General features: G+C 38.4%; 1 protein-coding gene across 5 annotated transcripts in view; it reads right to left on the reverse strand.

Annotated features, from left to right (window-relative positions):
* KDM6A (lysine demethylase 6A) overlaps positions 1-16,710 on the reverse strand; it is a 180,673-nt gene that overhangs the window by 47,001 nt on the left and 116,962 nt on the right. For all 5 annotated transcript variants that reach the window (XM_081327938.1, XM_081327939.1, XM_081327936.1 and 2 more), the window contains one exon: positions 4,738-5,513. In XM_081327938.1, the coding sequence (XP_081184064.1) occupies positions 4,738-5,513 (776 nt within the window). The remainder of the gene's footprint in view (positions 1-4,737; positions 5,514-16,710) is intronic.

The following is a 16,710-nucleotide window of genomic DNA, read 5'->3' on the forward strand; positions in this document are numbered from 1 at the left end:
GGGCAGACCTCTGCCCTCCCGTCAACACCGATTGCGAGCGGCCCAGGAGATAGGGGGAGAACCACTGCAAGACAGTGCCTCCCACTCCCAACCCCCTCAGGTGTAAGTATGTGCTTGTTTTAAGAGTTATGGAAAGCTAAACCAGCTTTATTCTGCCCTGAAGTTTGCAGTACGGACTATGTATTAGTAAAAATTAAACATTATAGTTACTGGAGATATTTAATTTTTAACCATGAATACATAAAGCCAAATCTAAAAACCTCCAATATTTGTATGAACTGAAAGGAATGTTTCTTTTGAAAGAATGGAATGTTTCTTATTTTATTATTTATATTTCACATTTCTGAACTGTCCATCCTCAAAGAGGGACTCTTTTTTCATTTCTTTATTTATAACAATTTAGAAAATGTCTTTATGTTGTTAAGGCAGGATGCATCATGACTTCTCTGCTCTTTGAAAAAAATAATCCAAAGACTCTTTGGGTTTATGAAAATAATTCTACAATGCTATAGTTCCAAGAATTAATTTTTATAATAAAACCTTCAGACCAATCATGACAATTATTAAAATCCAAGTTGAAAATGCTGCAAATCCTATAATCTCCAGAAGGATGTCATCAAAGCCTAGAACTGGTTAAAAGAAAGATGGCAGAAATTTAACTATATACCTCCATTTAAACTTTATCCATACCCCAGTAAGAAACTTCTATAGTCTTTTTGTCAGGTTTTGTCAAAAAAGGAGAAATTTTCATCTTGGGAGGAAACTATTAAATATATTAGCTAACTTTGAGGCAAAGATGTAATATGAATGCATTTTTTAAAATATATGCCTATTACATGGAAATTCATGCATAAACAAAGCCCGTACACCCTATTTCTGCAGAAATATTTTAGCAGTTTACTAACAAACAGGGATATCTATGGAAAATTATAATGAACTATTGCTACTGTTCCCTGAAATCTTATACAGAATTTTGTATACATATATGCACGATCTGTATTTTTCTTTTTTAGTTTTCTATGCAATCTTTCATTTTTTTCTATTGTATTAATAGAAATGGTTAAAAATCTAAAAAATTGAGAATTGTTGACGCTACCAAAATATAAAACCAAAGAAAATATTTCCTACTCCAGAGTCATTTTTGGTGGTGAAGGCGGGGGAAAACAGAAGGTTTTGAATGTTTATAGTATCTCTTCAGTTATTTCAAGTAATTTCCTTACTTCAGAAACAGAAAGTTTTAAATTTGTACTTTCGTGATAATGCTAAACTTTAATATTAGAATTAAGGTTAGTGTCTGCATTTAAAAACGATGTTTAGTAATATTTTGTCCCAAAACATTCAATTAGAAAGAATTGTGAAAATATACATAGTTAAAACAGAGTTTAATACACAGAATGTAAAACTTCTCTTTTTCCATAAAGAATTACAGTGCTTTCTTCAACCTTTTAGCCGTGCAATTCTGTTCTTTTAGGGAACAAAAGAGCAGGCTCACATAGCTACAAAGAACTGTTTTTAACTCCAAGTGTTTTTTAAGTTGCTGCTCTGTTCTCCTGAAGAAGGAAGATAATCAATTCCTTGTTTCTAATGGAATCTCTAGAGCAGACATGTCAAACACAAGGCCCGGGGGCCAGATCTGGCCCGCGAAGTGGTTTCATGTGGCCCGCGAAGCCATCCTGGAAACAGTGAGGGAACGGCCCCCACTGCCTTGGCCCTGGCCCAGAGACCCTCCTTCTGCCAGAGACCCTCAGATCTGTCCCACTCCTGCCCAGGCCCCCATAGGCACCCTTGATGCGAATGATGTAGAGCTGGCCATGCCCACCCAGTAGGCCATACGCACTCTAGCCACGCCCACCCAGTAGGCCACACCCACCCAGGCCACACTCACCCGGCCCCCTGAGGGCAACTGCAATGCTGATACGGCCCGCAATGAAATTGAGTTTGACACCTCTGCTCTAGAGCAGTTAATGTATTGCTGTTCAACACCACTACCTCATTCTTTAGATGTCAAGTCTCTGTAAAAGTGAACAATAAACCCCCTAGGTGTGGCCCAGGACAAAAAGAACAGGAACCAAAAGTGTACTTTGTGCCCAGCTCCATGCAGAGAAGGCATGTTGGGAGAGGAGACTCCTTCAACTTCAATAAAACCAATCCTTTCCCAATGATTTCAGTGGGGCAAAGGAGAATATGACTATATTTATAATGGTAAAGGTAAAGGTTCTCCCGCACATGCGCGCTAGTCGTTTCCGACTCTAGGGGCCGGTGCTCATCTCCGTTTCAAAGCCGTAAAGCCAGTATTGTCCGAGGACGTCTCCGTGGTCATGTGGCCGGCATGACTAGACGCCAAAGGCGCACGGAACGCTGTTACCTTCCCACCGTAGTGGTCCCTATTTTTCTACTTGCATTTTTACGTGCTTTCGAACTGCTAGGTTGGCAGAAGCTGGGACGAGTAACAGGCGCTCACTCTGTTACGCGGCACTCGGGATTCGACCCGCCAAACTGCCGACCTTCTGATCGACAAGCTCAGCGTCCTAACTCACTCAGCCAGTGCGTCCCTTTGAATATATTTATAGTGGATATAAAAAGTCTTCACACACCTGTTAAAATGCCAGGGTTTTGAAATGTGAAAAAAAAAAATAAAACCAAGATAAATCACTTCAGAACTTTTGCACCTTTAATATAACATAGAAGCTATACAATTCAATTGAAGAACTAAAATCTTTCGCTGGGGGGAAATAACAATAAAAAATGTACACTACATTGGTTGCACAAGTGTGCACAGCTTCTTATAAGTAAGGATGTGGCTGTGTTCAGAATTAACCAATCACATTCAAACTGATGGTAAATAATGGTCAAGACTCACTTACCATCAATTAAAGTGACTCTGTTCAAGCCCATATAAAGTTCAGCTGTTCTAGTAGGATTTACTTGATTTAAAGTAAAGGTAAAGGTTCCCCTGCACATGCGTGCTAGTCGTTTCCAACTCTAGGGGCCGGTGCTCATCTCCGTTTCAAAGCCGAAGAGCCAGTGCTTGTCTGAGGACGTCTCCGTGGTCATGTGGCCAGCATGACTAGATGCCAAAGGCGCATGGAACGCTGTTACCTTCCCACCGTAGTGGTCCCTATTTTTCTACTTGCATTTTTACGTGCTTTCGAACTGCTAGGTTGGCAGAAGCTGGGACGAGTAACAGGTGCTCACTCTGTTACGCGGCAGTCGGGATTCGACCCACCAAACTGCCGACCTTATGATCGACAAGCTCAGCGTCCTAGTATACTAATTTACTAAGATTTACTCAGTTGCCTCTTATACCAAAAGCCATGGTCTGCGAAGAGCTTACAAAGCATTAAAGGGATCTCGCTACTGGAAGGTATCAGTCAGGAGAAGAAGAAAAAAAAATCCAAGGCACTGGATATACCATGGAACACAATGAAGACAGTCATTAACAAGTGAAGAAAATATGACATTACTAAGAACTGGATGTTCCTCCAAAATGTATGAAAAATCAAGAAAAAACTGCCTACAGTAAAATTAAAAAAGCAATAGGAATTTCTGTCGAGTACTGGTTATGTACCACATATGGCAACACTCTCCTTATATTCTTCATATATCTGGGCTGTGGGGTAGGGTGGCAAGACTGAAGCCTTTTCTTACAAAGAAAAACATCCAAGCTCCGTTACATCAAATCTACATCAAATCTGATAAAAGAAATCTACATCAAATCTGATAAGAGCCTGTGGGCAAACGTATTATGGTTTGATGAGACCAAGACTGAGCTTTTTGGCCATTATTCCAAAAAGTATATTTGGTGCAAAAACAATATGGCGCAAAAATGCACCACACAGTGAAATATGGAGATGGGCAGCATTAAAAGTATATTTGGTGCAAAAACAATATGGCGCAAAAATGCACCACACAGTGAAATATGGAGATGGGCAGCATTATGCTTTGGGGCTGCTTTTTTCAGCAGGGACTGTGGCCCAAGTAGAGCTGGGACCTGAATCCAATTGAAAATATCTGAGGTGACCTGAAGAGGGCTGTACAAAGAATATGTCCTTGCAATCTGTCAGATTTGGAGTGCTTGTGCAAGCAAGAGGGGACAAAGATTCTCAAGGCAAGATGTGCCATGCTGATAGGCTCCCACCCCAACAGACTGAATGCTCTCATAAAATCAAAAGGTATTTCAACAAAGTATTAGTTTAAGGGTGTGCACACTTATGCAACAACATTATTGTGGTTTATTTTATTTTTTTTATTTGCATTTTCCCCCCCTAAAAGATTTCAGATTTTCAAATGAATTCTAAACCTATAGGTTATATTAAAGGTGGAAATATTGGTCTGATTTTTTTTTACATCTCAAAAACCTGCCATTTTAATAGGTGCATAGACTTTTTATATCCATTGTATATATTGCTATTTTCATTCTGACTCCTGGTGACTACTCCATTTCTTCAGCCAGAATTTGCAATAACATTGCGTGGGGGTAAGATTGCTCTTCAATTACATTTCCAATACATATCCAAACATTTCGTTATTGTATATATTTTCATAAGTTTCATTTTTAAAGGTGCTCAAGTCAGAACACATATTCATTTTCACTGGGACATATAATTAAAAACAGATATCTATTATGGTACAATTTAATGATTTTTGTTTCTTTAAATAAAATTTAAAGTATTTGGGGGATATACAGTACATACAATATAAAATTCTTACTTGCAATTAAAGAGTTTGTGCACTTACCTGCATGCTTTCAGGACCTCTGCAGAACTTGGATATATAGATACCGACATAGATGGTATGATCGGGGAATTAGGTTTGTGTCCAGTAAGAGGAGGATTGATTTTTATGGGGCTCTGAGAGTCCTCCAATGCTTCTCCATTAACTGCATGTCCACTATGAGGGCTGTTAAGGCTGGTAACACTGTTGGTGGTAGTCTGTTCAGTAGATTTTGGAGAAGGTGTTGCTGTGGAAATGGCTGAAGATGGTGAGGAGGCAACAGAATTCTCTGTCTTTGTATGAACAGTTGGATGGATGTTATTGACTTTGTCACAGGTTCCAGTACCCACATTGTTATTGGCTTTTCCCATCAACAAGGCAGAGAGCTGAGGATTGTCTGAACTAAGTAAACCTGGTGACTTTGAATCTCCATGGCTAGGGCTAGAAACAGCATCTGCCGTCACCTGATGGACATGATTAGGAAGTCCTTCTACACTGGCAGTGCTGTTATGTGTCTCTCCAGAATGCCTGTTTATGTCAGGCACTGCTGATGTATTTCCTGAAGGCTTGCTCTCTTTGGTTAAGGTAATGCCTTGTTGTCCACCTGAGGTAGCAGTGTGAGAGGGGAGGTGATTGAGAGCAGCCCCCTGTGTTACTGAATTGCTAGGCATGGTAGGATGTCCATTTTGATTTTGAATACCAGTGCCAGCTGCCTGGAGATGCTGGGAAGGCCCAGTGGAAGAGAGAGGTCGTTCACTATTAGGACCTGCCAAATGTGAACTCTGACTTTTTTGAAGCCCCTAGAGAGAAGAAACATGATTTTATTTAAATACCTAAACATACATTTTATGGCTTAGGAATCAGATATAACTTCAACACTTTCCCAACAGTTTGTTCAATATTTTGTTCTTCAACAGTTCTCAATATTTCAACTTGCAGTTTGAAAACATGAATTTCAAAAGCCTATTTTGAAAAGGAAGTATAAGAAGATCTCTCCTCATATCTCAAGCAGCAGCATCATAAAATAAACTATAACACAGAAGTCCACTCTCAGAAACAGCGTGGGACAAATGGTAGTTATTATAGCTCAAATTCTAAAACTGTGGAAAGCATTAAAAGGCTTAGCCATCTGGATTTATAGTGGAAATTCATCTGCCTAAGTTAAAGTCACAAATGGTAACTTGCAAAACTTTTATTAATTAAATGTATACACCACCCATCAACAGTTCTGCAAGTTGCCACTTGTGACTAATAAAAGTTGTCTTTAACTTAGGTAGGTAGCAAGTTGCAAACCTCTGAAAACCAAGCATGCATGCATAAATAAATGAAATGCTTTTTGTGGGTATCTGGATGGAGAACAGCAACCTTTAACTGAACCTTGGCAAGACTGAGTCGCTTTAGGTTTTAGGACCTTCTTGATCAGGGATCTCACCATCTTTGGTACTGGATAGGATGCACTGTCTCAGAAGACCTGGTGCACAATCTGGAGGTCCGTCTGGATTCACAACTCCTGCTCATAGAAGCTAGGAAGGTCTTTGCATAGCTTTATGTTGTGTGCCAAAGTTGGATCATGATACTTGGGTCACAGTTATTCGTGCCCTGGTCACCATTTGAATGAACTATTGTAATGTGTTCCACATGGGGCTGCCCTTGAAGAGCATCTGGAAGCTTCAGCTCCTGCAAAATGCCACAGCACAGGAAGTTATGTGTACCCTTAGAATGACACATCACACCTCTACTCTGCAAACTGCATTGGTTGGAGGTTTGCTTCAGAGTTCAAGGTACTGTTTTTGACCTTTCAAGGCCTACATGGCATGGAACCAGGTTATTTGAGGGACTGCCTCTCCCTGTTTACATCTACCTGATCCATTAGGTCCAGCAGAAGGGGTATGTTATAGGCCCCATCTGCTAAAAAGTTTCATGTGACAGCACACAGGAAGTGGGCCTTTTCTGCTATGGCTCTCACTCTTTGGAACAGCATTTACCCCAAAGTGAGATTAGTGTCTATCCTGCTGGCATTCAAGAAATCTCTGAAAACCTGTTTTTTTGTTTTCAGCAGACTTGAGGTTCCCAGTGAAATGGGCAATCTGCAAGGTAGTTATTTTGTACGTAAATGCTGGTCTGTTCTATTGGTTAATTGGTTTTAATTGTTTTAACTGACAGTTACTAAAAGCTGCCCAGAGTCATGTTGGTGAGATGAGTGGCTATATAAATCTGATAAATAAAACAAACTCATGGTTTATTAAGTCCATTTTGTGGCCTTTGGACAGAGCTGGCACAATTTCATCACTTTATATTATTGAGCAGATTTCATAATTCAAAGAATATATTACTTAATAAATTATGTATATTCTAACCCACTAATTAATCCTATCAGCTTACATCTTATAGAATTATTTAAAAACTTTATCTCCACATACCCCAGAACATAATTTTTGTCTGCTCATCTATGGAACTTTGGATATCCTTTGATTTTTTTTTAAGGTACACATTGCAAGGCAAATAATCTCACATGCTTACAATAAAGCTCTCTGTATTATACACGGATTTATTCCCACCAAAAAAAGAACTGTATATAAACCTTTTTAAACAGAAACCAATTATTGTAGATCCACAATTACCGTACAAATAAAAGTCAAGGATCAAAAGACTTAGAATTTAACCATCTTTACATATTAAGTAGACAAACTGATCATCAGTTGTAACCATACATTTTGCAGAAATTCTGACCATATGAGAGGAAAAAAAATGTCAAAAAAGCTCTCAAAATAAATAACTTAAATATACCAATAAATCTGAGAATTAATTCAGGACAATTTAACACAACTTTTATTAAACCTTATTGAAATAAGTATACAGCAAAACATCAGCAATAAAATAAATTTTACTAAGGCTATCGGGCAGACATGTCAAACTCATGACATCACGTGATGTCAAGCGACGTATCGGGACTGTTTTGCCATTGTCGGTAAAGGGATGGGCGCAGCGTCCGTGTGACGCATCTGGCTCACGGGCCAGCAGTTTGACACCCCTGCTATTAGGGCTTTTTCTCACTACCAAGAATGCTCTATTTAATGTAATGTACTTTGATTATTGTTTTAAAGTGAGCAAAGCTGCAAATCCCGTTCCCAGTTAATTCCTTTTCTTCCTTGAAGGAGAAGGAAGGCAAAGATTTAATATTAGAAAGCATAATGAAAGCCTTAATGGGTATACCAAAACCTGGTATACTTAACAGGACACTCTGAATCTTAATAACTTATTCTAATGAATATTTTTTATTGTGCAATCAACTTAAAATGATATAGCCCATCCTACTTCTATTTGTATAGTGTTTAAATAATGGCAAAAACAAATAAGAAACTAAACTTGATTAAACTTCAATGCTTTATTAATTGGTTTGCATACTATAAAAAGTGGGGATAGGAGAATACTTACATTTCTCTTTGGGCAGAGATCTGTTAACAGATTTGGCATAATTTTCCCCAGTTGCAGTTGTTGCACTCACCTAGCTACCTGATGTAACTCATGCCTCTCCCAACTACCAGCAAACCTATGTGCCCATAGGAAGAATTGAGACATCTGCCTAAGATCCAGCATGAATAATGGAGCCACATGAGGCACAGGGCAGGAGTTAGTTGCAGACAAGTAGAGCAGCCAGCCTCACTGAACAGTGACAGAAACTACTGCTCTGTGGCTTGATTTGAGAGTATAAAATTTCTGTTTAACTTCAGCTACATTTCAGCAAAGTGCAAGATCAAACGAGTCCCCCTCTGCATGTTGTGTGAATCTAGACATGATCTACAGGTAGAACTAGATATAGTCATTCCACCTCTTTGCCCAGCTTCAGCTGGTTGCCAATTGTAGCCTTTTCTAGGGTCCACTACACCGAGGATAGTCACTCATATCCTTGTCACCTGTCATCCTGCTTGGACAACTGTAATTTATCCTATGAGCGGGCTGCCCTAGAAGACCACTTAGAAACTTCAACTGTGCAGAATGTAGCTATATATGTGTGCCTATGGGTTGGTCCTCTTTTTGTTACATTACATTGCTGCTATAAGAGCTGCACTGGCTTCAAGTTGCTGGATGGTACTATGAAGCCCTATATGAACTGAAACTTGAAATTGTTGAGACTGCCTTTTCTGTGTACAATCTGCTTGTTCCAAATATCTATGAGGGTTTTGGCAGAAGTTGGTGTCCTCTGTGGGAACTTCTCCCTAAGAATAGTTCTTTCCAACAGGAAGACTGTTTCCTTTCCTGATAACTTCCCCAAAATTGTCAAGACTAAATTATTCGGGAAGGCCTCTGAAGACTGATAATTAGTTTATACTATATTTTGATATCATGAATGATTAGATTGTTTTGGGATGGTTAATTTTGACTAATATATGACTGTTATTAAAAATTTATACTTTTTATTATACAACTTTAGTTATATCCTCCTAGAGATAATTCTTTACACAAAGCGGTCTACAAGTCCCATAGGTTATTCCAACATTTTACTTTTCACCTGGAGCCCTGGAGCCCAATAACCAGCAATAGTGCACATTATTCTTTAGCCCCTTTAAAATACCTGCATATTTTACTCCTTGCAGGCCCAGAATTTGTCTTTTTAATTCTTTGGAATTCTCCTCCCAATCTCCCAAATCATAGATACAGGTAGGGAGGTCATCAGCTGTGTATAATGAAATGTATGTACTCCAAAATTATTGCAATTTACTCAATGTCTTTTTGGAATCAACAGCTCCAAAGCAGCTTGAATTTGAATATTGTTCAGAAAATTCATTAATTCCAGCAAACTGGGATGTCAACTGACTAGAAAGTGATTGATTTGCTTCATTTCTCTTCAAAGGACATAATTTCACTCAAAAACTAAGAAGGGAAAATCGGGAGAAAATAGACTGGATCATCCTGGATTGGGATGGCTGTCTAGAGACTTGGAATGGATGTAGTGAACTTAAGTAAGCCACAGCTCCTGACTGTAAGTCCCTGCAGCCTCAGAGCTAGATAAGCTTAAAGGCTGCTCTGCTGAAAGATGTGGGGGTTGCAATCAAGCTGCAGAGGAACAAGAAAAAGGAAGGGGGGGGGAAACGCCCTCAAGTCTGTGGAAGAAGCACCGGTCGGAATTAAACTTATCAAGGCTTGTACACCCTTCTATACTATCTGGCTGGGATCCAGCTCATTTTTTTTCAGGCATGGTACCCTAACTGAGAAAAAAGGAAGCGGCCATAGACTTCCAAAGTACAGAATTATAGAATGCCTATTAGGGAAAAGTTGGATAATAAGCCTCAAATTGCTGCAGCTTGACCTACATTCTTTCTTGGTTTGAATTTTTTATAAAATTAGGTTTGAGTTGGTTTGAACTGCATATATCCAAATAGTCTGATTTTGTTTTTAGTTCCTGACCCTGAATGCTTAAGGTTCCAGGGAGAATAAACTACAGCAGGCTTACTTTTATCATTTGATAGTCCAGTATTTGCTTTCAATTACTCATGTCAGCTCCGGACCTCTCCGTTTACAAGAAACTTTACCACAAAGGGAACAGTATCTTTCTATTATAATTTTTCTCAGTAATAACTCCAAAACTATCTCTAGCAAATTAGAAGTGTTATCTTTTTACTGAATGTATTTTTTCTAACAAATGTATGCATGAATTAATATTTCCCCAAAATGTTTGTAATTTTAAATTTATTACTTTGAGTTCTACACAACTGTTATTTTTCATTATTTTATTACTACTATTACTGCTGTAATTTGAAATTGATGTTAACTGCTAGGGGAAAAAACACCAAATGGGAATATTCAAAGCTACCGTTAACTTTTTTTTTTCCATTCACTTATTTTAAAAAAAAGCTCTCCCAATACTTGGCAAGTTCCTATCAAAACGAATTGGCTGATATTGTCATCTCAAATTGCAGTAGGTAATGTTACGTCTCTGTAATTTATTAAAATTGTTGTTTCAAATGTTTTCAGAGAGGTCTTAAAGATCTTCTCAGGATCAAAAAATGCCATTCCTTCTTGCACGTAAAATATAGCTGAATCAATGCATCTTTTCATACAATGGTTTACCAAGACAATTAAAGACTTAGCACTGGCATGTATGTTACATGCTAAGCAGGGCTTATTTTCACTGTGTATTGTGAACTGTGTATTTGTGAACTGGGTTTAGTTTATTAGTTTATGATACAGTATATTGTGTGAATCTAGAAAATGATATAATTTAGAAATAAGGTCAAATGAAATTTAAACCATTCTTTAAAGAACTTTGTCCTGTGATGGAAAAATGTATTCATTTAATTTTAATTTTCTCACACTCTTACATTATTAAAATTCACATTTTTGTTATCTTTATGAAGAAATCTTCAATTAGAATGAAGGCTACTGCTAAGCTTGTAAGCCGCCCTGAGTCTTCGGAGAAGGGCGGGATATAAATGGAATTAAAATAAATAAATAAATAAATAAATAAATTTTAAATTAAATACATAAAGTTACCACATGAGCCAACAGTTTTCTTTGCTTAGCTTTCCCAATTTATAATCTTCAAATTTGAGCACGTTGATTTTTGTCTAATACTGAAAAATCTTTTACCAGCCTAGTGTGCATTGGTTTTTGAAAAGCATCTACATTATAATTTTTTGCATCCATATCTTTGCTAGGCAGGCAATAATAAACATCGACAGCATTTGTCTGTCTACTTCTCTCTCAAATGCTTTTATACTACAAGTTGAAACCTGTCTTGTTTATTTCTCATACTGAGTATTAGTATTTATAAAATGAAATCTAATAAATCCATTCCCTATGCCCTCCAGGAATATACTGTCTCCACTCCTGAAATGTCTTTTTTCTTTGTGAAAAGTCATGACTTGTTTCTTCTGTAAGGGTTTGATATGTGTTCTTGAGTTTCAGCAGCACAAATTTTTATTGTCTCTTGTTTAGTGTAACATATGTTCATCAGACCTATTCCTTTAACTGAAGAGTGGATTCTTAGTCCTTTTAAAAATGTTACATAGGGGAATGTAAAACTACAATTGTGATTCAGAGGCACATGAAATGCCTCTTTTAACCAGAAGATGATAAGGACTTTTCAATGTACGGAAAAAGAAAATTTCACCCCAAAAAAGATGTAAACGTGCCATGTCATTCTGAGATTAAACAGCCTAATACTCATATTAGCAGTTTTCTCCAGCTACTGAGAATTTTTCTTCTGTTACCTTGTAGTGCCACCACTAAACTGTAATCACATGGATATGATTACAATTCACATATCAAGTCACTCCATTGCTTATAATTCCCAACTCCTTCATCAATCAACTCTGTATACTCACAAGGAATGCTACCAATTTAAGAGAATCCAAGAGGAAAATCAACATGGCTAAATCAAAACTCTTATGTATAATACATTAATTATAAAGACAATGCTCTACTTGCAAAGGGGAAATTTATTGTTCATAAATCCATTTGGTTTGTGAATTCAAGCCTACTAAAAATATTCAACTGGAAGGTGGGAAAAGGCAGGAAAGAACTAGTTTAGGTTGGAGTTACAGTTTGTTTGTATTAGCGAGTTTGCAACTCAAAAGTTTTTATACAATATCTGTATAACGCGTGTAGTTTATTATAGCAAATAAAAGAAAATCAGATAAAAGAAAAACGGGAAGCTGGAAACCATGAACTTTATCATTCAAATGGCTTATGTATATGTGTGTGTGTGTGGGGGGGGTTGCCCTTAAAAAGTATCCAGAAGCTTCAGGTGGTACAAAATGCAGCAGTATGGGCAAGTTATATATGCTCTTAGAACAGTGTACATTACACCTCAGCTCAGCAAGTTGTATTGGTTACCACAGACATGTCAAACACAAGGCCCAGGGGCCGGATCTGGCCCGGGAAGTGGTTTCACGTGGCCCCCAAAGCCATCCTGGAAACAGTGAGGGAACGGCCCCCACTGCCTTCGCCCTGGCCCAGAGACTCTCCTCCTACCAGAGACCCCCAGATCTGTCCCACTCCTGCCCAGGCCCCCATAGGCACCCTTGATGTGAACGATGTAGAGCTGGCCACGCCCACCCAGTAGGCCACGCCTGACCAGGCCACACCCACCCGGCCCCCTGAGGGCAACCGCAATGCTGATGCGGCCCTCCATGAAATTGAGTTTGACACCCCTGGGTTACCAGTTTGTTTCTGAGTTCCAATTCAAACTAGCGACCTACATTTGGTAGGCCCCAGGAGACATGTCTTCTCTGTCATGGCACCTGCTTTATGGAATATTCCCCTCCCCCAAAATTAGATTAGCTCCACCCCTTTCCATATCCTGGAAGGGTCTCAAGATCTGATTATGTATCATTAGGCCTGGGGCTCTCAGGCAACTGGAGACACGTTTAGTTGGCTTTACTGCTGAGCTGGCTATTTTTATCCACTCTTCACCTAGGTTTGTATCTCTGCTTTTATATTATTTACTTTTTAATGTGGTTTTTTATATTTGTATTGTTTTTTTATATGTGGTTTTCTCCTAGAGTCACCCTGGGAGAGATGAGCAGATATTTATGATTGATAAATGAATCTCTCACTTCCCATTTGCCAGATTATTAGCACAGGCATGTTCTCATTCTGGTTAGTCCTGGGAGTGGACTCACTGTTGGCTCACCATCCACATATTTTGTGGGACCCAGGTAATATTCCCTTCAGTTTCTTTAAATAAAAGCCTCATCGCCTGCATGGGCTCAGACTCCATTAATCACTGTGTCATATGAGGAGGGCTCTCCAATTTTGCTCAAATATTCAAACTCTGCTTCTTGTAGTCTAGTGCTTTTATTAGAAGATTGACAAATAGGATTGGATAGCGGTAGATCGTTCTTTATGTTAGATGAACAATACATAGAACTTTATATTCCCATGTAATGGTTGAATATATATTACAGAATTAAGCAAACATTTATTTTAGTCGCCAAAGAGTTATGCTTTGGCTATACTTGTTTTGCAATGTTCTTAGTGGGACATCTGTGTAAGGTAGGATGATCTTTCTCAACATCAATCCAAAAATCTTGAAAACAGGTACTCCTTAACTTTGAGATGGTTTCATTGTAACCTTATACTTAAAGATACTCCTTAACCTTGATGGTCTCATTATTGGCAAGATTCAGCAAAGCTTTCTAAGCACAAAATAAGATAGATTTGGCAAACCTCAATGAGATTAAACCATCCCAATCAGGTGAGAAACAATGATTCATAATCTATATAGACTACTCTGAAACCTCCATGGAAGAGAGCCTCAAATATAGAACTAATCAGGAGGGTGCTGGATATTTGTTAGCTTTGAAGTTGTCTATCCCCATTCTCTCTTTGGAGTTCTCTGATTGGCAGAAACTTCATTGTCTTTTTTCTTTGTGTTATTGTATATTTGGATATTATTTTATTAGTGCCTTATACAATATTCTTTAGTATTCCTCTTTGATTATTTTCTTATATTATTATTCTTCTTACACTATTGTAAAGCCTTGAATATTCATTCTGGCCTCACCATTCTTTCCAACTCCAAAAGACCCTGTGACACCCATCCCCACCATCCATCTTGTTACTGCACAATTAACTTCACTTCTGATTGTCACTGTTTAAAAAATAGGTACAGGTTCTTGACTTACAACAGTTCATTTAGTGACTGTTCAAAGTTACAAAGTTAATGCACAATTAGCTTTAATGTATAGGTAGTCCTCGACTTAAAACTGTTTGCTTAGTAACTGCTTAGTGACCGTTTGAAGTTACAACAGCACTGAAAAAAGTGATTTATGTGTTTTTTACACTTACAACCATTGCAGTATCCCCATAGTCACATGATCAAAATTCAGATGCTTGGCAACTGGCATGTTTTTATGACAGGTACAGTGTCCTGGGATACTGTATCACCTTTTGTAACCTTCTGACAATGTCAGTGAGGAAGTCAGATTCACTTAACAACCATGTTATCAATTTAACAACTGAAGTGATTCGCTTAACAACTGTGGCAGTAAAGGTCCAAATATTATTATTTGGATATGTTTAATTAACCCAGTGGGCCCTGCTCTCTAATAATGTTCATGTGTTTTTTCAATGTCTTCCTGACAACAATTTCTACATTAACCTCAGATCTTTTCATCTTCAAAGAAATTCTGACATTTCTAGCTAATATTCAGTGAGTCAGAAACATTATACTTCACTGATTTATTAAGGAAAATAATCCAAAGCTACATATTTGTGCATGGTAAAAGTATGTGAACCTTTTCTTTCAGTCACTGCGTGTCCTCCTTGGGCAGCAATAATTGTAGCATTTCTTGTTAACTGTTGATTACTCCTGCACATTGTCTTGGGGGAATTTCAGCCATTTCTCCTTACAGAGCAGCTTCAGTTCAGGGATGTTGGTGGCCTTTTTCATATGAACTGCCTGCGTCAGCTCCTTCCATAACATTTCTATAAGATTAAGCTCTGGGCTTTGACTTGTCTATTCCAAAACATTAACTTTCTTCTCTTTTAATCATTCCATGGTTGCATGATTTATATTTTGGATCACTGTCTTGCTATATGATCCACTTACTTTTGAGGATCAGTTCCACGGACTGATTCCCTGTCATTTCCCAATAGAATTTGCTGGGACAATTCAGAATTCATAGTTGCATCATAGACCATACTTCTACCCTTTATCCAGAGGCAGCAAAGCAGGCCCAAACCATGCTACTGGCATGGCCATATTCCAGAAATGGGTTAAGGTTTTTACATTGGAAAGTAGTATTTTGCCAAACAACACTTTTTCTTCAAGGACAATTCACTACAGCCCATTTGCTGCGACCAACTCGCTGTGGCTAACTCGCCATGGGACAACTTGCCACGCCCAACTTGCTGTTGGACAACTCGCTGCAGAAAATTTAGCAATTCAATTTAATTATTTAAAATAAACAAATATTTTATTTTTTGTCATTCGCATTTTGTTCTCTCCCTCCTTTTGTATTCTTTCCCTAATGATTCTATTCCACCATTTCTTTGATATTACTGTAACTCTTGTTCCGCAGCGAGTTGTCCTATGACGAGTTGGCCGCAGCGAGTTGGCCATGGCAAATTGTCATAGACCCCTCTGAGATTTCCTGGAATATTACACACCTTGTTCTTGATGTGATCTTGGTTAGTTAACCGCTCCTGGGATTATATTGGTGTTGAACTGTTATTTATTGTACAATATCTGCCTGGCAGTGAACTGGTGGAGTCCAAACTCCTTGGAAATAGTTTTGTAGCCTTTTTCAGCAAGGTGGACATCAACTGATTTTCAGAGATGTTCAGAAATCTCCTTTCTTTGAGCCATGTCACAATTCCACATGTCTGTTTTGTGAAGATCAGACTTTGATGGTGAATACCAGAGTTATGTTGTTTAATAAGACAGGACATCCCACATTCACACCCAATTATCAATTGAATGAAACATCTGAATCTACTTTCCTCTGCAAATGAACTAGTAATCCTACAGGTTCACATACTTTTGCAACAAATATGTAGCTTTGGATTATTTTCTTCAGTAAACCAATGAACATATTCCTGTGTGTGTTTGTGTGTGTGTGTGTGTGTGTGTGTGTGTGTATGAGAGAGAGTGAGAGGGAGAGGGGGAGGGAGAGAGAGAGAGAGAGAGAGGGAGGGGGAGAGAGAGAGGGGGGGAGAGAATGTTCTGGTTCTGTCTTACAAATCTCCTGAGCTTCCAAGCAATAAGAACAAGAATGCTGGGACCTTGTCAAACAAGCTTCTTGTCTTATGAATTCCTCCTGCTTCCATCTTATGCCATAAATTTTGGAGGAGGTTTGAGGGATCCCTGCCAATAATTCTGTCCCATTTGTATTGGTATGTATTGTGAGAATGATTTCTTCCTGAGCAAATCCATGCTAAGATCCTAGAAAGTTTATATACAAACTAGGAGGGATGACCTCCAGAGGACAACTTGTAATCATCATTGCACCACAATGATCTTATGACCTTTTTCATTGATGAAGATTCTGC

The sequence above is a fragment of the Vipera berus genome (assembly GCF_964194415.1).
Source record: "Vipera berus genome assembly, chromosome: 4".
Taxonomy (NCBI): Eukaryota; Metazoa; Chordata; class Lepidosauria; order Squamata; family Viperidae; genus Vipera; species Vipera berus.